The sequence below is a fragment of the Acomys russatus genome, chromosome 15 (assembly GCF_903995435.1).
Source record: "Acomys russatus chromosome 15, mAcoRus1.1, whole genome shotgun sequence".
Classification (NCBI taxonomy): domain Eukaryota; kingdom Metazoa; phylum Chordata; class Mammalia; order Rodentia; family Muridae; genus Acomys; species Acomys russatus.
The window spans coordinates 44,136,521-44,158,546 of NC_067151.1; the positions used below are offsets into that span (position 1 = coordinate 44,136,521).

General features: G+C 36.7%; 1 protein-coding gene across 1 annotated transcript in view; it reads left to right on the plus strand.

The window, feature by feature from the left end:
- Smc4 (structural maintenance of chromosomes 4) overlaps positions 1–22,026 on the plus strand; it is a 33,697-nt gene that overhangs the window by 5,671 nt on the left and 6,000 nt on the right. Inside the window, exons 6-17 of the mRNA XM_051157289.1 lie at positions 5,907–6,071; positions 6,441–6,568; positions 7,641–7,781; positions 8,533–8,683; positions 10,288–10,452; positions 11,560–11,793; positions 13,306–13,491; positions 15,689–15,850; positions 17,442–17,667; positions 17,748–17,827; positions 18,871–19,023; positions 19,984–20,110. Of these exons, the coding sequence (XP_051013246.1) occupies positions 5,907–6,071; positions 6,441–6,568; positions 7,641–7,781; positions 8,533–8,683; positions 10,288–10,452; positions 11,560–11,793; positions 13,306–13,491; positions 15,689–15,850; positions 17,442–17,667; positions 17,748–17,827; positions 18,871–19,023; positions 19,984–20,110 (1,918 nt within the window). The remainder of the gene's footprint in view (positions 1–5,906; positions 6,072–6,440; positions 6,569–7,640; positions 7,782–8,532; positions 8,684–10,287; positions 10,453–11,559; positions 11,794–13,305; positions 13,492–15,688; positions 15,851–17,441; positions 17,668–17,747; positions 17,828–18,870; positions 19,024–19,983; positions 20,111–22,026) is intronic.

Consider the following 22,026-nt stretch of genomic DNA (forward strand, 5'->3'; position numbering starts at 1 on the left):
AGCAACTATCATTTCTGTTTGTATTTCCCTTTAAGATAACATTTTAAATGAAATCTTTTAATAGTGTGCCCCTTTTGTTTATTCTCATTTTTTATATCATAAAAAAATACATACTTGATACTTAAATTTCCCTGAGCACCTAATATTTTTAGCATTTATAATAATCCCATAAAGGTTTACTCAGGGTGGGTTTAATTTTGTTTACAATGACCTAACTTATTAAACTAGTACTATTAGTAACAACTCTTAGAGAAGTCTTTTTTAGAAGTATAAAAATTAGGTTTCTAATATTAATTTTTTTTTTTATTAGAGCCTGTATTTTATTGTTTCTTCCTCCTTTCCTGCTCCCCCCCCCCCCCTTCCTTCTTTCCCTCATCCTTTCAATTTTGGTGTGAGTGTGTAAATAAAAGTAAATCCTGCTAGGAAGGAAAAAGTTGTCCTCCCTATTTTTGGGGGGAGGGGGAGTAAAATGTGGCTTTGGGTATTGTGAAATTTCTGTTTTGATTTAAAGGCATCTTATTCTTTTACCCTATCCCTAGCTACTAAGAACATAAATAAAATTTTAAAAGAGAGTGTGCTTATTATGCAAAGATGGATGCTGACACACTAGTATTTTGTGCTACTGATTTTAAATTAAGTTGGGAGTTTTAGTTTGATATAAAGTGTTTTCTTGCAGTAACTAAATGTTCCTATTAACATAATTTTTACACATTTTAGAATATATTCTTAAGGGTTTTTTATTATAATTTTCAGCATACACAGTATAGATGACAATTTTCTAGAATACCCCTTAATTATCAGAACAGTGCATTTATAATACTTCAATGAACCAGTTACTTAAAATAAATATTGAAAAAAATCAGTTGCAGATATGCATGTAAATAAGGTTTGAATTTATATAATTGTAGTCTTATGCCATTGTGGGTGTTTTTGCTTTGTTTTTTAAATGAATTTTATTGTTTTATGGATTTCCAGATTCAAGAATTTGGCTTGATTAACTATGAATAAAAAGTTTTATTCCTTTATAATGCTAAATTTAATGGTGGTAACATTTTTGCAGGAAATTATACTTTCGTTCATTCTTTGCTATTTTCTTAGTTTTATCCTGAGATCAGTTTTTGCCAGTGTAAAATATGCTATATTTTAGGTCTTGTAAAATTTTTGTGCAACTTACTTATATATAACTTGGTAATGAAGTAAGCTGATAAATTAACTTCCCAAAGAAATTATAAGTTGTCAAGTTTTTATTAAAACATGCTTCTGGGGTACTTAAGATGATTGTCCTCCTTACTGAACCACAAGGGTCTGTGCTCTAAAAATTACATTTTTATATTCTTAAAGAATACTAAGTTAAACTTTCTAATTAACAGATTCAGTTTGATTTGCTTGAATTTAGATAAGAACCTTAGCAACTAGGACTAAATAGAACTCAGAATTCTTTAAAATTTGAGGGAAAGTAGAAGTAGTTTGTGTGAGTTTTTCTTAGCTCCTTATCAAAATCTTTGACTCAACTAGTAAGACTTAAAGCATGTGAAGGTAAGTAAGATTCGAGCTTTTATTGCATTTCTCCTCACTAACATTTATCTTAATAATTACCCGTGTTCAGAAGGCTAAAGACTTGCAGACAGCACCATACATACACAATATCAGCATCCAAGATAGAAGTATACAGACTGGACAGCGATCATGACTACATCATATGTCATCTAAGTTTAGGAAAAGTGGATTTTCAAGATTAAAATAAGCTAAGCTTTAGAAAAAAAATTTAACTTTTATAGTGTTTATGGACGTAGGTTTCTTTAAGTAAGCATTCTCTAGTGTTCAGATCCAAGATTCACTAACCATTTGAAATGTGTTCCTAATAAGGCACAGTGCTAAGATTAATGTAAAGCTGTTTAGAGCCCATTTCTTATCCTTAGGGACAGGCATACATACACGGGCATGTATTCTTCAGAAGTAGCCACAGAGTTGATTGGCCATTGGTTTACATAGTTTTGTATCTTACTTGGAGAGACTTTGCAGCATTTCAAGAAAGATTTATTAGCCTGTAGTATTTCACAGGAAACTATGACTTACTAATTAGATTTTATTTGTTTGCTTCATTTGTTAATGCTTTTGTTCCATTCAGGTAGAGAAATGATAATCTTATGCTTCTGTTACCCTTCAAAGTTATATTAAAATTACTGTGCTGAGGGTGATTTCATAAATTCCTTAAAAAGCAGAACTTTGATTTTTGTCAATTCTTAATTCTTGTGAATATGAACAATGTTTTTGTGTTCCTAGTACAAATAAAACAGCCGATTTGTGTTTTTTTTCCCCCATTTTTCTGCTTTGGAAGATGAATTAACTTAGATCTGAGTTGTTCATGTTTTTTTTAAATAGACCTTTACTTTTGGCGTGGCATATAAACTATTATAGTCTCTTAATTTGTAGAAATGAAAATTTAAATAAATAAAAAATTATCTCTGTCTTTAAAAAATTAAAAGCAAGTATATGACTAAATTTCAGAAGAAATTTTTTTACTTACTAGTAATACTTCAATTTTCCAAAGGTGTCCCTGTGATCCAGTGTCTCGGCTATGAGAACAGGCTAGGAAGCTGCCCTTGAGCACCCAGGATAGACAGGAGAGCTGCCCGTGAGAGCATTCTCTTTTCACTCCTGTACTTCAGACAGACGCTAACCTTGGGGGTTTGCTTACTTGTCCTTTTGTAGAAAAATTAGAGTAAAAGGTAACTTGAGGAAGGTAGAATTTAACTTACAGTGCAGCAAAAAACAAGAAAAATGAAAATTGTTTAGGCAAAACAAAAAAGCCCAAGGGGTTACAATATTGCTCAGTGTAGTGATTGTCTAGCACACATGAGGCTCTTGGTTTGATACATGTTTTGCCTGTGTGTGTGCATGTGTACTACATGTGTGCTTGCCGCCAAGATGGTTAGGAGACGGCATTAGAGAACCCCTGGAATTGGAGTTATGGGTCATTGTGAACCACCATATCAATACTGAGAACTGAGCCTGGGTCCTTCACAAGAGCCATTGGTGCTCTTAACTGCCAAACCATCTCTCCAGTCCCTCCCTACCTGTATTTATTTTAATAAAAGTAAAAGGACTTATTTTACTTCACAAATGCTGGGATTTGGGGTGTGTGCTGTTGTGCCCACCTTCTCTTAGATGTTTGAGCTCTATATGCCCGGCCCCACCACCATCACATTTGAGGGTGTATGAACTTTTATCTGCTTTGGGTGTGACAGAACACTTGAAATGTCTTTTAGGTATCATTGTTCTGTTGCTGCTTGTATAAAAGAGTATCCCTTTTAAATCCAGATTGATGGGATAAACTTTTTCTGTACGATGAGAGATCTCTTCGGTGGTGACTGCTGTTGCAGAGGACCTGAGATTGGTTCTCAGCATCGAGTTTTGAACTGCTTGTAACTCCGACTCCAGGGGGTTGATCCATGACGCTTCTGAACTCCATGGGCATCTGCACTCATGTGGGTGTATGGACACATGTACACAATGAAAAATCTTTGTTAGAAATTTACTTTTAGAAATATACTAAGCTTGCCACCTTAAGTAAAATATTTCACATGACCTAGGTTTTTTGAAAACTACCTTCTGTCCATCCACAGATTACATAGTAGATGGCATAAAATGGAATATTAAAAAGCAAAGAGTAGCAAATGATAGGACACGTGAAGGCATTAAGGACTGAGACCACAAGAAAAGTTCTAGGTTGTCATTGAAAAACCACAGCAGACTGGGGGCTCAGAATTAAGAGAGTACCTACCTGGGAGATTACCACCATCTTTAACTCCAGTCCCAGAGGATCTGGCCCCTCTTCTTTCCTCTGGGGGCACTGCCCATATGTGGTACATAAACATACTTGCCAACACTACAGTCAGACATAAAATAGTAACATTTTTTAAACCCACAAAAGTCTCTTAAAAATGTAACTGATTGTACATTATTCATTCAGTATTTGGTCTTTAAAAGAATGCAGTAGCAGGGTGTGGTGTGCTCACCTTCAACCCCAGCACTTAGAAGGCAGAGGGAGGCAGATTTCTGTGAGTTCAAAGACAGCCTGGTCTACATAAAGAGACCCTGTCTCAAAGGAAAACAAAAATACCATTACAATTTAAAATATTCTGTTGCATGATACTTGAACTATTTTGATTTATAAACTTGTCTTTAACTCAAACCTTGATTAGATGAGGAAATCAGCTCTTCATTCTTCATCAGAAAACAGTAAAAACAGTCAGCTACCATGCTTTTTCTCAAGCTGGGTTACTTCTTTCTGTACACACCTCTAGAAAGTAGTTTGGGCAAGAAATGTGATGCTATTTAAATAAACTTACTCGTGTATAGGGTAACATTAGAAACTCGAATTATAATATGTGGGCTTAGTGACAAAAATTACTAGTATAATCCACAGCTTTGACCATATTTCAGATTTAGATCCTGTCTAAACTTAAAATTGTTGATGCAAAGAGTTGAGAGCTGACAGGAAAGTACTCTGCATAGATACCTACATAATACAGTATTAGCATACATTTTGGCATTTTGGTTTAGTTTCACTCTACTTGATGATCATATGGTGCTGCTAGAACATCCAAGTATTGACATTATGATGATGTATGAAACTATTAAAAAGTACATTTGTTAGCCTGGCTTAGGTGCATGCCTTTAATCCCAACACTTGGTAGGCAGTGAGTGACAGGCAGAATTATTCAAGCTCAAGTCTAGCCTGGGCTACTTAGAGAAACGCTGACTTTAAAAAATAAACACAAAGTACACCTACCAGTGAATAGATTTTAAAATTCTTTTCCAATACATTTTAGCCTAATTTTTAAAATTGAGTCATAACACTCAATAAAATGGAATCACTAAAATTTTGCTAAAGATTGTTTTTTTTCTCCATCTGCCTGTCTATTCCTTTGCTGTTACAATGTTTAGAGAACAAAAAAGGCTACTGAATTTTCCTCAGTCTCAAGTTAATTGGTTATTTTGAAATCGATCTTAGGTGCTGCTTGTAGAGTTTTGGGGGCTTTTGGTTTTGGTTTTGTTTCATTTTTGTTGTTGTTTGGTGTGGATTTTTTGGTTTTTGGTTTTTTTGTTTTGTTTTGTTTTTTGTTTTGTTTTGGTAATCAAAGGTTTTTAGTTCAACATTGATAGATTTATTACAAACAGAAGATGTCCTGAATAGCACATAACAGTGCTATTTGCTGTCTCTAATTGGGTTGCTTAGAAGGAAGGGTAATTTGCTTTCCCAGTTCAGAGAATCAGAACATTAAGTTTTCGTCATCTTTTCTGAAATGGGTACTTTGTTAAACTCACACCAGGTTTATAGAGAAATTAGGTAGCACTCAGGCAAGGTTCCTTATACACTTTAATTATGAAGACCCTTTTTGAAAATTCTTTTAGAATTAGAGAACTAATTAGCAAATTATGTTAATAATATTGGTAGTGGAGGGCTGGAGAGATGGTTCAAAGGTTAAGAGCACTGACTGTTCTTCCAGAGGTCCTGAGTTCAATTCCAAGCAACCACATGGTGATTCACAACCATCTGTAATGAGATCTGGTGCCCTCTTACGGCATGCAGGCATAGCGTACAGGCAGGCAAAGCACTGTATACATAATAAATAAATCTTTGAAAAAAATAATTGGTAGTGTACCTTACCAAATTTTCATTAACAAATTTTTACTTACACTAGATAGGGCACCTTTGTGTGTATATGTGGGTATGTACTGTCAGTAGTTTTATAAGAATATATATATGCAAAAGGGGTTTTAGACCCACTACATAAAATATCCTTAACCTACTTGATGAATATCATTTAGTTGGGATTACCCTGTCTCACTAGAGACATTAGCTGCTGTATCCAGTAAGTATGAACGTTACTCTTTTAAAGGGTGAAGTTGAACAGATTGCTATGATGAAACCAAAAGGCCAGACTGAACATGATGAGGGTATGCTTGAATACTTAGAAGACATAATTGGTTGTGGACGGCTAAATGAACCTATTAAAGTCCTGTGTCGGAGAGTTGAAATACTAAATGAACACAGAGGAGAAAAGGTAAATGCATCTTCAGTAAACATCTGTTGCCAATGAGAGTGTCTTATTAGCTGGGCAGTGGTGGCACACACCTTTAATTCCAGTACTTGGGTGGCAGAGGCAAGTAGGTCTCAGAGAGAGAGGCCAACTTGGTCTACAGAGCAACTTCTAGGACAGACAAAGCTACACCATGTCTTGAAAAACCAAAAAGAGAGAGTCTCTTATTTGCAGATCAACTGAATTTATCGAGTTGAGTACTTAGGTTTTATAGTTCATACTTACAGAAATGTTTTTACTAACCTCCATTTTTACATTGCCTTTGTATGAGATACTCTATTATGTATGTGTCAAATTGATTTTACATATAAAATATGTTTTAAATCTTTGTAGTTAAACAGAGTTAAAATGGTGGAAAAGGAAAAGGATGCCCTAGAAGGAGAGAAAAACATAGCCATTGAGTTCCTTACCCTGGAAAATGAAATATTTAAGAAAAAGAATCATATCTGTCAGTATTACATGTAAGTACTCTGCTCAGCTAGAACCCTCATTAGGGGGGCTTATAATAGTCAGAACCTAGTAGCAATCACAGGTAGTACCCAACCTTTATATATTCCATTTGTTTTCATTGCTGTCCTATAGAAGTGCCCTTCCACATGGTTTTTGCTTACTGTGCAAGGATGAATACTAACTTGCCCAGGTAGGAGGACAACTTTCAGGGATCATTCTCTCCTTCAACTAGAAGGTTCCAGATTTCAAACTCAGGTTATTGGGTTTGTCCTGGGAGCACTTTTACTCTCTGAATCATGTCCCCAATCTGTGTTGGTTGGAGGTGGAGGGGTGGCGGGATTGGATATTTTGTGATGGTTGTGTGTGGGCATACAGAAGTCAGATCAAGACTGGGTGTCTTCCTCTTTCCCTCTTCGCTTCATTCTCCTATATATATGGTCATTTCCTAAAGCAGAAGTACACTGTTCCAGCTTGGCCAGCAAGCCACTAAGCTCCTGGGATCCGCCTATTTCTGCCACTGCACCACTGTGCTCCCCACCCCAGTGCTGATGTTAATGTCACACTTGGGCGTACTGCTATGAGTGTTACTGGATGCAGAAAGTTTGTGCTCTGATCTTTATGCTTGAAAATCAAGTGTTTTTATTGGGCCATCTCCTTAGCTCCTTTATATGTCTTATACCCTTTGCATTATTAAGTACAAGAGTTACTTGAACAAAAGCATAATGTTGTTGTGTACAGTCCTGGTATACTAAATAAAAGGAAGGATTAATAGTGCTAGTCAGTGTGCAATTTTAAATTGTTTATTCTGTAACGTTCCATTTAATATTTTCAGATTACAGTGTACCACAAATAACTGAAATCATGAAAGGCAAAAACATGAGATACTACTGTACTGTTAAATTCATATAATAGATCTTATTTATTGACTGAATGAACCAATATTGTTCTTAAATTCTATCTAGCCTAAGCCAAGAAGTACTACCCTACCACTCCCTAGCTTGCTATAGGATGATATGTAAGAACATTTTAGAAGCATCTGATTTTACTAATGGCATTTTACATTCTCTTTGTTTTCTTCTCTAGTTATGATCTACAGAAAAGAGTTGCTGAAATGAAAACTCAAAAGGAAAAAATTCATGAAGATACTAAAGAAATTACTGAGAAAAGCAATGTGCTTTCAAATGAAATGAAAGCTAAGAATTCCGCTGTAAAGGACATAGAAAAGTAATAATCTTTGGGAAAGTATTAAGAGTATTTAAATTCAGTTTGTACGTGTGTCTACACATAAACGTATTGCAAATACATTGAATATGATACATTTCCCAGTAAATAAATAAATCTTTTTTTAAGCACCACCACCACCCTATACCTAACTCATTGTAACAGATTTGCTTAACTTTGAAGTCATACAGTAGGGTATGCTTTCCCCCCTAGTGCCACAAAAATATAAAACTAAAACATAAGCGTTTTACTTGACCCATTAGCCTTCCTAGTTTACCGACTTGATTTAGAAATCAAACTTTGGTAATTTTAGATAGACTTTAAAATTATCACTCTAGGCCAACCTTCAAAGACAGTGGGATCTTTCACTTAAGTGAGTTGCATTTCTTTTACTTTTATGGACAAATTTTTATATACCTAGACATAATTAAAACTATTTTTGAGCCAGGTGATGGTGGCAGATACATTTAATCGCAGCATTTAGAAGGCAGAGGCAAGCAGATCTCTTGATTTGAGGCCAGCCTGGTCTACAGAATAAGTTCTAGGACAGCCAAGGCTATGCAGAGAAACCCTGTCTCAAAAAAAGTATTTTTTTGGCAGCTTAGAAAACACAAGGTTTAAAGAGGGAAAAAGTCATTAGCAGGGAAGATCGGCCTAGAAGTTCTAGGATTCTAATTATAAGAGCTTTAACATGTTCAAAGATGAAATAAACCAGTAAGACTGTATCTGGCTAATAATTTATTGTCTTTGTTAGGAAACTCAACAAAGTTACAAAATTTATTGAACAGAATAAAGAAAAATTTACACAGCTGGATTTGGAAGATGTTCAAGTTAGGGAAAAATTAAAACATGCTACAAGTAAAGCCAAAAAACTGGAGAAACAACTTCAAAAAGATAAAGAAAAGGTAGGCATTGGAAATGGCGAAATTTTCATATCTAAATATTATTTTTCAAATTCACTTGGCTTTAGTTTCCTGAGAAAATGAATTTTGGTGCTTAGTGTATTTTATGTCTGAACACATTTTTGTCCCGTGGGATATGTTTTGTGCATTGAGTTTTAGAGCTTACATTAATGTTAGGGAAACATTTACCTAACCAGCAATACTGTTTTGATACTAGCAATGATTTTCTTATTCCTAAATAGTAATTCAGAGGGATTTTTAGGTGTTTTATGTTTTTGTTTGTTTTGGAGATGAGGTCTTGCTTGCTACATAGTCCTAGCTAGTGAGATCCTCCTGCCTCTTGTCTACTGAGTGCTAGATAGCTAAAGATATTTTTATTAGATATTACAGAGTTTTTAAAAACAGCTCTCCTCTCCCTCAGAAATTATTTACTTGTGTGTCTATATGCACATGTATGCTATTATATGCATCTGGAGGTCAGAGGACAGCTTGAGGGAGTTGGTTCTCTCACCTTACGGGATCTCAGGGATTAAGCTCGGGTCATTAGGCTTAGAGGTAAATGCACTGAGCAGTCTTAGCAGCCCCATAAACTTTAACAATAATACTTAATTTCTGCAAAAGTAAAAAAATAAGCAAAAAAACAGAAGGCTTATGAGTAACAGATTATCTCTTCTGGCATTGAAATTTTAAAAATGAATTTTGTGACCTGGACAGATGGCTTAGTGAGCACTAGCTACTCTTGAAGAAGACGACCTGGGTTTAATTCCTAGAACCCTCAATGTCAAATGCACAGCTGTCTCTAACTCCAGTGTCAGAGGGTGTGATGCCATCTACTGGCCTCTGCGTGCATTGCATGAATGTGGTGCATAGACATTCAGTATAAAATTAGAAGAAAGCCTCAACCAAAAAAAAAAATTTTAGGCTGGCCAGTGGTGGCACCCGTCTTTAATCCCAGCACTAGGGAGGCAGAGGCAGGTGGATCACTGTGAGTTCAGGGCCAGCCTAGACTACAAAGCGAGTTCAGGACAGCCAAGGCTACATAGAGAAACCCTGTCTCGGAAAAAAAAAAAAAAGTTTGACTCAATAGCTAAGTAAGTTTGTGTCTCTCAAGTTGTGTTCATAGCTTTATCAGATGTGAATAGATAAATGGCACCCAAGACTTGGTTTTTCCTGGCCTTTAAGTATTTTCCAAATGTATTTATATTGTGTGTGAGAGAGTATACCAAAAAAAGGATATTGGATACCCTCACGCTGCAGTTGACAGATTTGAGCACCTGGGTGAGGGGACTGGACTTAGGTCCTCTGGAAGAGTAGCAAGTGCTCTCCAGCCCTGACTCATTAGTTCATAGGAATAAAATGTATATGATTACTTTCAGAATGTATTCTGGATAGGATCTTTATTATTTGTAGGGCCTTTGAATGGTTAAAGTTCTCAAAGATCTTATGATTGGGTTGTGAAAGGGCACAAACAAAGATAATTCAGGATGTGCTGTCTCCAGATAACTATAGAGACCCTAAGGAATACTTGGTTGTATAGGTAAATTTTAATAGTATTTGGTGCCCTGGGGAATATACTTCCATAACCTTAATTTGTTTCATAACCCCAGGTTGAAGAGCTAAGAAGTATACCTGCCAAGAGTAAAAATGTCATAAATGAAATGACAACTAAAAGCAATTCTCTTGAGAAAGAGAGGGACATAGAAGAAAAAAAATTAAAAGAAGTTATGGATAGCCTTAAACAGGAGACACAAGGGCTTCAGAAAGAAAAGGAGGTAAGAGTCTTTCTTCTTCAGTGGTGGTTTTGGTGACTTCTTAACCTGATAACTGTCTTTGCAATAACATTGAAAGGTGAGCTTCTAAAGGTAAGTTGAGGCCTACAGCAGTAGTTTCTACCTGTGCTGTAACGTCAGCTACCTGTCTGGCTGGAGCAGCTGGGGAGGCGCTAGAGGCAAAGCCACGTCACATAGCAAGACTGTCTCAAACTGCTTAGCCTTTTAATCTAACATACCTAAAGCTTAAGGTTATCTGCCCTTTTTTGTTTTCTGTTTTTGAAAGAATTTGTAATGGTAGGAATTGTGAGGTCAGATATTTTGGCATAGAGCTATTCTCTGCGGTCATGGTTTCTTAATGTGCATTGAGATTTTTTTTCCTGTATATATTTTATTGTTAATGATAAAGCTATGAATGAAATTGAAATGAAATTTCCCCATAATGCAGGGTTTTCAACATAAATACATTTGGAGAAACTTCATAATACACTGGGCAATGTAGAAATGGTATGAAATCTGTACGTAAGCCCAAATTTCCTTAAACATTACATTTTTATTTCTGAAACAGGCATGCTAATACCAGCTTCATTCATATGACGTCAATAGGAAAAGACACTGAATAGTATACTTGGACTATTTTAGTTTAGTCCACTTACAAGAGTTACTTTTGATACCTACTAAATTTGTAAACCTTTCTTTCTTCTGTTTTTGTTTTGTTGATTTTTCGAGACAGGTTTTCCCTGTGTAGCCTTGGCTATCCTACACTCACTTTGTAGACCAGGCTGGCCTCAAAATTCACAGCGATCCTCCTGTCTCTAAACCTTTCTTTCTTTGTTTGTTTTGTTTTGTTTTTTGTTTGTTTGTTTGTTTTTTGGTTTTTCGAGACAGGGTTTCTCTGTGTAGCCTTGGCCATCCTGGACTCACTTTGTAGACCAGGCTGGCCTCGAACTCACAGCGATCCACCTGCCTCTGCCTCCCGAGTGCTGGGATTAAAGTCGTGCGCCACCACGCCCGTCTTAAACCTTTCTTTCTTAATTGACCTCAAGAAGTATAATTTTCAGTCTAAGCTTAAAAATATATTTCATATTTAATGAACTCATATTTTAATAGATTCAAGAAAAGGAACTTATGAGTTTTAACAAATCAGTAAATGAAGCACGTTCAAAAATGGAAGTCGCTCAGTCAGAACTTGATATCTATCTCAGTCGACATAATACAGCAGTGTTGCAACTAAGTAAGGCGAAGGAAGCTTTAATTACAGCTTCCGAGACTCTCAAAGAAAGAAAAGCTGCAATCAGAGACATAAACACAAAGCTTCCTCAGACTCAACAAGAATTAAAGAAGGTAAATTTTTGCTTCTATATTTCATCTATACATTGTCAACCCTAGAATTGTATGTGTGTGTGTGGCGGGGCAGGGGGTTGTTGTTTTGTTTTTAATATCAGGATTTTAAGTAATTGACATACAGATATTCTTCTCAATATAATCTCAAACGTGATAGCATCTCAAGTATTTGAATTAACTGATGATCACTGGGGCTAGAAGTATAGGGCATCAGTACAGACAGAGCTTCTGTATGAGCTCCACCCAAAGTACATCAAAAAAAAAAAAAAAGAATGGGAGGAGATTAACTGTATTGTCTCTAAAAGCAAACAATAAATAACCACAGTCCCGTGGAAATAATGTAACCCGATTTCTCGGGGTGGGTATATTGCTCAGTTAGTAGAGTGCTTGCCTATCCCTCGCACCATATAGAAGTTAGTATGCCTGTAATCTTGGCATTTGAGAGGTAGAGGCAAGATCAGTTCAAGGCCAGTGTTTGCTACAGAATGGATTCCAAGCTAGCCTTTTGGCCTCCACTTCCCCCCCAAAAGATGTTTTTCTAAGTCTAAGAATGTAGGCAGCCTACATAAAGATAAATGAAGATTAATAATAAAAATGTTTTAAGTTTCTTGAACAAGTTTCTCCTCAGACTGCCAAAATAGTTATTTGAGGAACTAGAGTGATGGCTTAGCAGATATGAGCATTTGCTGCTCCTCATTGTGTGGTTCATAACCACCTGTGACTGCAGCTCCTGGGCTTCTGATACTCTCTTGGACTTAACCTACACACAGGTACACATAGTTAAAAATAAGTATTTTTAAATTAGTAAGTTTATAGTGTTTGATCATGAGGCAGTTTGCTGGTGTGTAAGTTTTAAGTGTAATTTAAGTTATGTTCAGTGACTATGTCTTTGTGGTGGTTTGTTTTACTTTTCGGTTGTTCATCTATAATTTGAGCATTTCCTCTACGCTGCGTCATGAGTAGTAGAGGAGCATAGCAAGTAGAGAAGGGGGCTGTTCCGAAACTGGAGATTGGGAAACTGCACTTGGGTGTGCTATTCCAGGGTTGGTAGCTATCCCCTCATCCGTTTCCAAACGCTACTTAGGGACTGTGCCTTTTTGTTTTGATGTTTACTTGAGCCAAAAAGCCATAACCACCATAGAACTTCACAGCTACACACAACTGGTGTCCCGTTCTTGGATTTGGTTTTGCTTGGGGCAGAACTTGAGGACTAGTACATACTTCTCTACCCATGTGCTGCTGGCCTGGGATTTCTAATATATAGATAGTATGAGTAAAAAAAAGAGAGAGAAAGAGAGCTGGCGGCTCCCTCTGGCTGACCCAAGTACTTTTCGCTGCTTTCCATTAGGAGAAACTCACCACCTGTGTTTTCAAAGCCAGGCCAACATAGTGATCTGGAAGCTTGGGGTTAGTTTGTGCCTCTCCTATTATTGAAATGTTACAAATAGTTTTCTGTTACTGTTGGGTGTATTTAAGATCAAATGCTTATTGGTTTCATTTTCTCACTTTTAGAAAGAAAAAGAACTTCAGAAACTGACTCAAGAAGAAATAAACTTGAAAAGTTTGGTTCATGAGCTTTTCCAAAAAGTTGAAGAAGCAAAGAGTTCCTTAGCAATGAATCGAAGTAGGGGGAAAGTACTTGATGCAATAATTCAAGAAAAAAAGTCTGGCAGGATCCCAGGGATATATGGAAGATTGGTAACGTACATCACATTCTACTCAGACAAGCCATTGCAAATTACACTCTTAACCTTGACTTAAGTAGATATTGTTGCTGTGCCCAGAATCCCATTCATTTTTGTTTCAGGAGGGCATGACTACACACACAAAATATTTTCTCTTAAAAGTTTGTTATTTATGTGAGTCAGGATCTCATATAGCTCAGATTGGCTTTAAAATAACTCTGTGGCCAAGGTGGACCTTGAACTTCTGATTTCTCTTGCCTCTACCTCCCAGTACTAGGCACTTGGCACCACACAAGAAACTTTTTTTCTATAAAAGGTATAATTTAGAAATTGGATGTGGTGGTACATGCTCTAATCCCAGCACTAGAGAGGCAGAGGCAGCCACATCTCTTGGAGTTCAAGGCCAGCCTCGTCTACAGAGTGAGTTCTAAGCCAGAGTTACATAGTGAGACCCTGTCTTAGAAACAAGAGCAATTTTAGGATATAAGGCAATACTACTTTGAAATCTGTTATTCTATTAATCACCATGGTTGATTTGACTGATGTTGACTATTCTGTATATGTCCCCATCACCACCTTTCAAAGGGTGTTCTTCCTGAAGCTGCATGACTCATTCTAATAGGGTGACCTATTCAATTAGAAGTTGGTGGTTGTTATTGTTGTTGTTGTTTTGGCCAAGTATATCAAGTATATGCAGTAGTTGCAATCCCCTGCTAGAACTTTTAGACAAAAAAATAAGGATTTAATATATTATAGATTTTATAACATACTTAACAGTTTGGTTGTGGTTTTTGAGAGATGAATTTAGAACTCAGTACCAGTTTTGGGGTTCATTACCTTTCTGAGCCTTTGCATTGAGAACCACTGTATGATTTGGAAGAATATACGTATGCCAATTCTATTTATCTCTTGCCCTGCAACTATAACTGAGACTTGAGCCCAAAGAGCCAGTTGATGGGTTTCCTATCAGCCTTCTGGAAAGGGAAGCAATGATCTGGAAAGACAAGTAGAATTTAATCAATATGGTTGTGTCTATATCTGATATTAGATGGCTTCTACCTTATTTTCTTGAAAGTAGAGCGACTGATCCTGTTTGTTTGCTGTGAAGATCTAAAACCATATAGCTTATAGATTGATTCATAGATACTCATATAATTCCAAGGTAACATTCAATATGAAAGTTTTAAAAAAAAAGTTAAAAACTTTGTTTTGCTTATGTCTTTTAGATTTCATGTCCACATTATATGCTTTCATGAAATAAAACAGTTTTTACATCCTGTACTCATTAAATATTCACATCACATATTCATGAGCACTCAAGGGTAGATTATAGATTAGAAGCATTGGAGATGGCTCAGAAGTAGAATGCTTGCTGAGCACACATTAGCCTCCCTGTTGGTTCTCCTGTTGAAAGGGAAGGATGGTTGGTGAGAGAAGGAAACATTGTAGTCTACTTTTCTGCTTCTTTAACCCAAGTGTAGTGATTTAGTCTTCCATTAAGAATAGATTCAGGGGCCTGTTGCGATGGCTCAGAGGTTAAGAGCACTGACTGTTCTTCCAGAGGTCCTGAGTTCAATTCCCAGAAACCACATGGTGGCTCACAACCATCTATAATGTGATCTAATGCCCTCTTCCAGCGTGCAAGTGTTACATCTTGGCTCCAAGATGACCATAAAAAGGAGTGGTTGTGCTAAAATGGGCCACAGCAGCCAATTTGCTGCATGAACTGCACCAGGTTCGTGCCATTAAGAAATTCGTCATTCAGAACATTGTAGAAGTCACTGCTGTCAGGGACGTCTCCGAAGCCAGTGCCGTTGACACTTACGCGCTTCCCAAGCTCACTCACTGTCAGGCTGCTTTACTGCCTGAGCTGAGCCAGTCATAGCAAGGTGGTCAGGAATCCATCTCATGAGGCCCGGAAGGCCCGGTTTAGACCTGCTGGTGCTGCACCATGACCTCCACCAAAGCCCATGTAAAGACAGAAGGACAGAAGAAAAAAATACATTGGGCAAATAAAATGGGAGTTATACTTTTTTTAATAAGGAATAGATTCAGAATAACATTCAAGGACTTGGGGACTTAGTGCAGTGGTACAAGGCTCAGTCTTAAGCTACAGAAGCCAAAAGGTGAAGAAATAAGAATAGGAATGAAGTGATTTATACTTTTAAAACATCTAATTCTTTAATCTTTTTATTCCTTTTAATTATTAGGGAGACTTGGGAGCTATTGATGAAAAATATGACATTGCTATTTCATCCTGCTGCCATGCATTAGACTACATTGTGGTTGACTCGATTGATACAGCCCAGGAATGTGTAAACTTCCTGAAAAGAAATAATGTTGGAGTTGCAACTTTTATAGGTTTGGATAAGGTAAGTATTCATAACAAGCTTCCTATATAACTTTGATGTGCCATATATTTTTCCCTTAGAATTTTAGATTTTTCTTCACCTTTGTTCAATTAACCCTGATGTTTCAAAATTTACACTCTGTGTATACATGATTTTGGATTTGTAATGCCTCCACTAAAAAATTTCAGTGTTAGAGCCATGTCCAGTGCATGAATGACTATTGGTATGTTTCTTTTTGGAGGGTGGGGAGGCTTGAGACAGGATTTCTCTGCATAACCTGGCTATGCTGGAACTCAGCTCTGGCCAGGCTGGCCTCAAACTCAGAAATTGCCTGCCTCTGCCTCCCAGTGCTGGGAGTAAAGGTGTGTATCACCACCACCTGGATATTTGTAACTTTCATTACTAACCACTGTTTTCTTAATAGAATTTTTATTGAGATATGTGTTATATAATTCTGTTTTAACGTAGAATTCATTTATTCCCACTATATCCACAAACATACTCATCTATGGCTGTTATCTAACTCCAGACTATTTTCATCACTCCATAGGCATTAAGAGTCACTCCACACACCCTCTTCCCCACCCTCAGCAACAATCACTGGTTTGCTTTTGGCTTCAGTGGATATGTTCTGGGCATTACATTAAATGGAATCATAATTTTGTCCTTTTACACAGGTTCATTTACATAATTTTTCAGGCTCATCTGTTTTGTATCATGTAACTATCCTTCACTTTTCTTTGCCCATTCTGTTGCTTGTTTATACTTTTTTTGGCTACTTTGAAAATATAATGCTGTAGCAAAGATTCAGGTACAAAATTTTGTGTGAGTGTAGGTACCTCCCTAGGGATAGGGTTGATATTGGATCATATGGTGTATCTTGTTTATTACAGTACATCTTGGTAGATGTAAAGTGCTATCTACTTTTATTTACATTTCGTTAATGGCTAATATTGAACATATTTTGTGCTTATAATTTTTTATCTTTCTTGGGGGGAAAATGCTAAAACCTTTGCCTGTTTTCATTGGTTTGTCTTGTTGGGTTGTAAAAACCCTTTAAGTTAATTGTCTCTTGATTGTGTACTTGGAAGCACAAAATGCCCAGTTAACAGTGATTTTCCTCACCTTCTTGGGTAGAAGTGTGCATGTTTAGACAAGGTGTATCCTTGGATAACCTGAAACTTGGTGTCTAGACCAGACTGACTTTGGACTTGGAGCAGTCCTCCTCTCTGCTTTCCAAGTGGTAGGGCAAGTGCTTGATGGCTTCGAAGTTTTATAGATTTTAGTGCAGTTTTAACTTAGTGGTAAGTTTTGTCTTCAAATTGCACATTGCTACTGTATAGAAATAAAGTTAATACTTGGGAGGAATTTCATATAGAACCACAATTAGATCTTAGTGAGGAGCTAGGTGTGTTGGCACATGCTTTTAATCCCAGCACTCGGGAGGCAAAGGCAGGTTCAAGACAAGCTTGGTCTACAAAGTAAGTTCCAGAACAGCCAAGGCTACATACAGAGAAACCCTGTCTCAAAAAAAAAAAAAAAAAATAGATTCTAATATGTAGAAGACAAGATTAATTTTTTATCATATGCACACTTTTTTTTTAACTTTTAGATGGCGGTGTGGGCCAAAAAAATGACCAAAATTCAAACTCCTGAAAATACTCCTCGATTATTTGATTTAGTTAAAGTGAAGAATGAGGAAATCCGCCAAGCATTTTACTTTGCTTTACGGGATACCTTGGTGGCTGATGATTTGGATCAAGCTACAAGAGTGGCTTATCAGAAAGACAGACGATGGAGAGTGGTAACTCTACAAGGTCAAATCATAGAACAGTCAGGTAAGTTGGATTTTTTTCCCTACCAATCAGTTTTTTAATCTTGGATAAAACATTTAACACGGACGTCTCATGTTTCCCAGGTACAATGACTGGTGGTGGAAGCAGAGTAATGAGAGGAAGAATGGGTTCATCAGTGATTGTGGAAATCCCTGAAGAAGAGGTTAAGCATAATCTAAAATAGTGCTCACTTTTAGTTTAGTACAATATTAGCTATTGTAAATTTTAACAGATTTTCTATTATATAAAAGTTAGCTATTATGTTAAGTCCTTTCTGGGGTTCAAAACATGTTAATTAAAAAGTGTATACTTAAAGAAGGGTGGGTGTCACAATAGTGGAGCATTGGCCTAGCATGACCAAGGCTCTGGGTGTGATTTCTAGCACCACAGTAAAAAGAAGTGCATACAACATTATTAGTTAACATTTTAGTATATACAGATTTTTCATAATTTAGTCAATTTTTTAGTGTCTGTTATTTATTTCACAGAATTACTGTAGTGTGTGGTTTGGGGTTTTTTGTTTTGGTTTGGTTTTGTTTTTCAAGATAGGGTTTCACTGTGTAGCCTTGGTTGTACTGGACTCTCTTAGTAGACCAGGCTGGGATTAAAGGCATGTGTCAAAGTACTTCATTTTGGTATTTCAAAGACTCTTAACCATGTTTCTAAATTTTATTTTAAAAGCTTTGGACATCTGGGGATACAGCTCAGAGAGCCTGGCCTTTGTAAGGCCACTGGGTATGAATCCAGCCACTAAAATATTCTTAGCTTGGATACCTTTTTCCAAAGTGTGTGTTAGTTTTCCCCCTATATTTTGAAATCCCTTCCGTTCAAATGTTTGAATGCTATGTTTTTATTGAATTAATAGGTGATTGTCTCTTAAGCTTTAATATTGGGGATCTGAAGCTGCTGGTTTGGTTCCATGCTTTGTAGGCTGGCTGGTCTTCAGAGTCCCTTGGTCTTCGGAGTCGCTGGGAATCCACGGGCACTACTGCTTTTGGTTTTTATTCTTGTCCAGTTAGAAGCCTGGGGTTGGGGGCGGTGTTTGTTTTTTATGTGATTGGGTGTTAATATCTGTGCACCGTGTGTGCCTGGTGTCCTAGAAGACCAGAAGAGAATATTGGATCCCCCGGAACTAGGGTTACAGAAGGTTGTGAGCTGCTATATAGTGGCCCTTAGAGAACATTTCATACCTTCTTTTCTTTGAAGGTGAATAAAATGGAATCCCAGTGGGAAAGGCACTCTAAACAAGCAATACAAATCCAAGAACAAAAAGCGCAGCATGAAGAAGCAGTAGTTAAGTTACGGAATAGTGAACGAGAAATGAGAAATACACTAGAAAAGTTCACTGCGAGCATCCAGGTACCATGTTTGTTTGAGTATGTGAATGTTAGCCGAGACTATTTGAATTCAACAGCAATTGCAAAGAAACATTTTGGGTTTGCTTCCAATTTTGAAATCTAAAAGATGGTTATTTCCAATTTTGAAATCTAAAAGATGATTATTTCCGACTCTAGAAATATGCTTTTTTTTTTTTCCTTAGCCAACTACATCACCACTTACAACATTCCTCCTCACAAAGCAGTGGCATGCATTCTTGATTATGCATACCCATTGTTTTGGCTTGGGTTTTTTTTCCTTTTTAGTTTTTCTCAAGAGAGGTTTTCACTATATAGTTCTGACATTCTTAGAACTCATTATGTTGTCCAGGCTGGCCTCGAACTCATAGAGATAAATCCACCTGATTTAGGATTAAAGATGTGCACTTTTATGCCTGGTGGCCAATTGTTTCTATTTTAAGGCAACTTTTAGTAAATACCTAAATTATAACCTTCAACTATGATTCATAACTTAAATTCTTTAAATTTACTTACATGCAATGTGTTTATGCATATCTATATATTTGTGTATAAAGTTTTATAGATTTTTAATGTTTAAAACACATTATACAAATACCAAAAAACTTTTCTTTGCTTAATAATTTCCTTTGTTTTGCTTGATTTGTCTGCTATATTTCATGTTTTTTAGAGTTATGCTCATAGCCACATTTACTATTATAGTTATGTCTTTACATGCACATCTGTTATTTCTGTAAGCTAGATTCCTGAAATTATAATTAGTTGTGTTTGACTGTTTAAAGCACTTAAAATGAATTGTCCAAATACGGGTTCTAACCTTTTGTTTACTGGTCAGTTTTACTTTTATATTGATGGTGCTACCGGTTTCCTGTTAGTCTTTAAAATGTCTTTTTAAAAAGTCAGTGGTCAAAGAAATTTATTCTAAGTTAAAATATTGATCATAAATGCTAAATTATTTTTATAGGGTTTGTCAGACCAAGAAGAGTATTTAAGTGTACAAATTAAAGAGCTGGAAGCTAATGTGCTTACTACAGCTCCAGATAAAAAGAAGCAGAAATTGCTAGAAGAAAATGTCAGTGCTTTCAAAAAAGGTATGCTTAAAAGTAAACTTTTTACCAAAGATTTTCAAAATTTGCGGTACTCTATCAGTTTGTAGAATAACAAATTATAGTTAAATCACTTGCAAGTCATTCTGCTGATTTTATTTGGCTTTTGGTATTGTATTCATACAAATCTATAAATTAGTCCCTACAAATTCATTTGATGAAAAAGGAATCCAAAACATTGAGTGGTTTGTGTAATTTGCCTATAATCAATCACATGACATGCTGATGGGAGGGATGGGCAGCCTGCTCTCACAGGAAATCTTTAAAGTAGTTATGATAAGTAGATTGTGGTTGAGTGACTCAAGCATTGAATGTTCTTCCAGAGGACCTGGGATCAATTCTGTTACTACAGTTTCAGATGCCCCCTTCTGACCTCTGAAGGCACTAAGTATATACAGTATATTTTATATATATGCAAGCAAAGACGCATATACAAAATTAAATTTTAAAATGCTTTTAGAAGTCGAAGAATTTGAAGAAAGTAAATTACTAAAAAGAAAGCACACAGCAAGTGAAAAATAAGACAACTTATTTTGAAGCAATACAAATACTTTCTTCCCTTTTTGTTTGTTTGTTTGTTTTTGGTTTTTCAAAACAGGGTCTCTCTGTTTAGGCTTGGCTGTCCTGGAATTCACTCTGTAGACCAGGGTTCCCTCGAACTCACAGCAATCCACCTGCCTCTGCCTCCCAAGTGCTGGGGTTAAAGGTGCCACCACCCAGCCCACTTGTTTTTTTTTTAAATAAAACATATCAGAATAAATGGAAGCTTTAAAAAAGGAAAATTGTGGAAGTGTAGTATGCTTTGTAGTCTTACTTAATGCAAGGGAAGAGCGGGTGATGTCATAGACCTTCTATCCTCATGGGGTCTTAGCTCTTACATCCAAAATCTATCATTACATCCATAGTAGAGATCCCTGTTGGTGTCTAGTTCATGAGCCTTGGAAGGCAAATACTCTTCTGCCCCAGAAATCTGATGAGGCATTCAGACACAGTGGTGCACATCTGGACCTATAGAAGTTGAAACAATAGGGTCTCTAGAACTCAGGAATTGAAAACCATGCCATGCAAGATATTGAGAAACCCACTTTGAAGAAGATTAAAATACTCCCAGAATAGGGGCATTATCTTCCTAAACACAAGAGATAAAAGAATGTGGGTCCCATGGATTGAACTCTGGCTGTCAGATTTGGCAGCAAGGACTCTGCCTGTAGATACATTTTATTTAACACATTCACCAAATTTAAATGGCCAGGCCTGGTGTGCCTATGAATATTCACTTGAAACTACATTTTATATGTATGCTGGCCGGTTTTGTGCATCACTTGACACAATCTAGAGTCATCAGAGTTGAAGAAACGCCTCCATGAGATCCAGCTGAATGGCCTGTTGTGGGTGGTGCCATTCCTGGGCTGATGGTCCTGGGTTCTATAAGAAGGTAGGCCAAGTGAGCCAGCAAATAGCCCTCCTCCATGACCTCTGCATCATCTCCTGCCTTCAGGTTCCTGCGCATTGAGAATTCCTGTTCTGACTGCCTTCAGTGATGAACAGCAGTGTGGAAGTGATAGCCAAATAAACCCTTTCCCAAATCCCAATTTGTTTGTTCATGGTGTTTTGTTACAGCAATAAAAAACCTAACTAAGATGCCAGGCGTGGTGATGCACACGTTTATCCCAGCACTTGGTAGACAGGCAGGGGGATCTCCAGGACTGCCAGAGAAACCCTGTCACAAAAAACCAAAAGGAAAAAAAAAGCCCAACTAAGACAAGTATGTGATCAAGCTTGTATTTTTAATGTTTAAGCATTTGTTTGAAGATCATCTGCTACTAGCTAGGCTTTGTACTGAGTGCTACTAAAGATAGTAATTTTTTTTTTTCAAATATTTTACATCTAAAATGGATAGA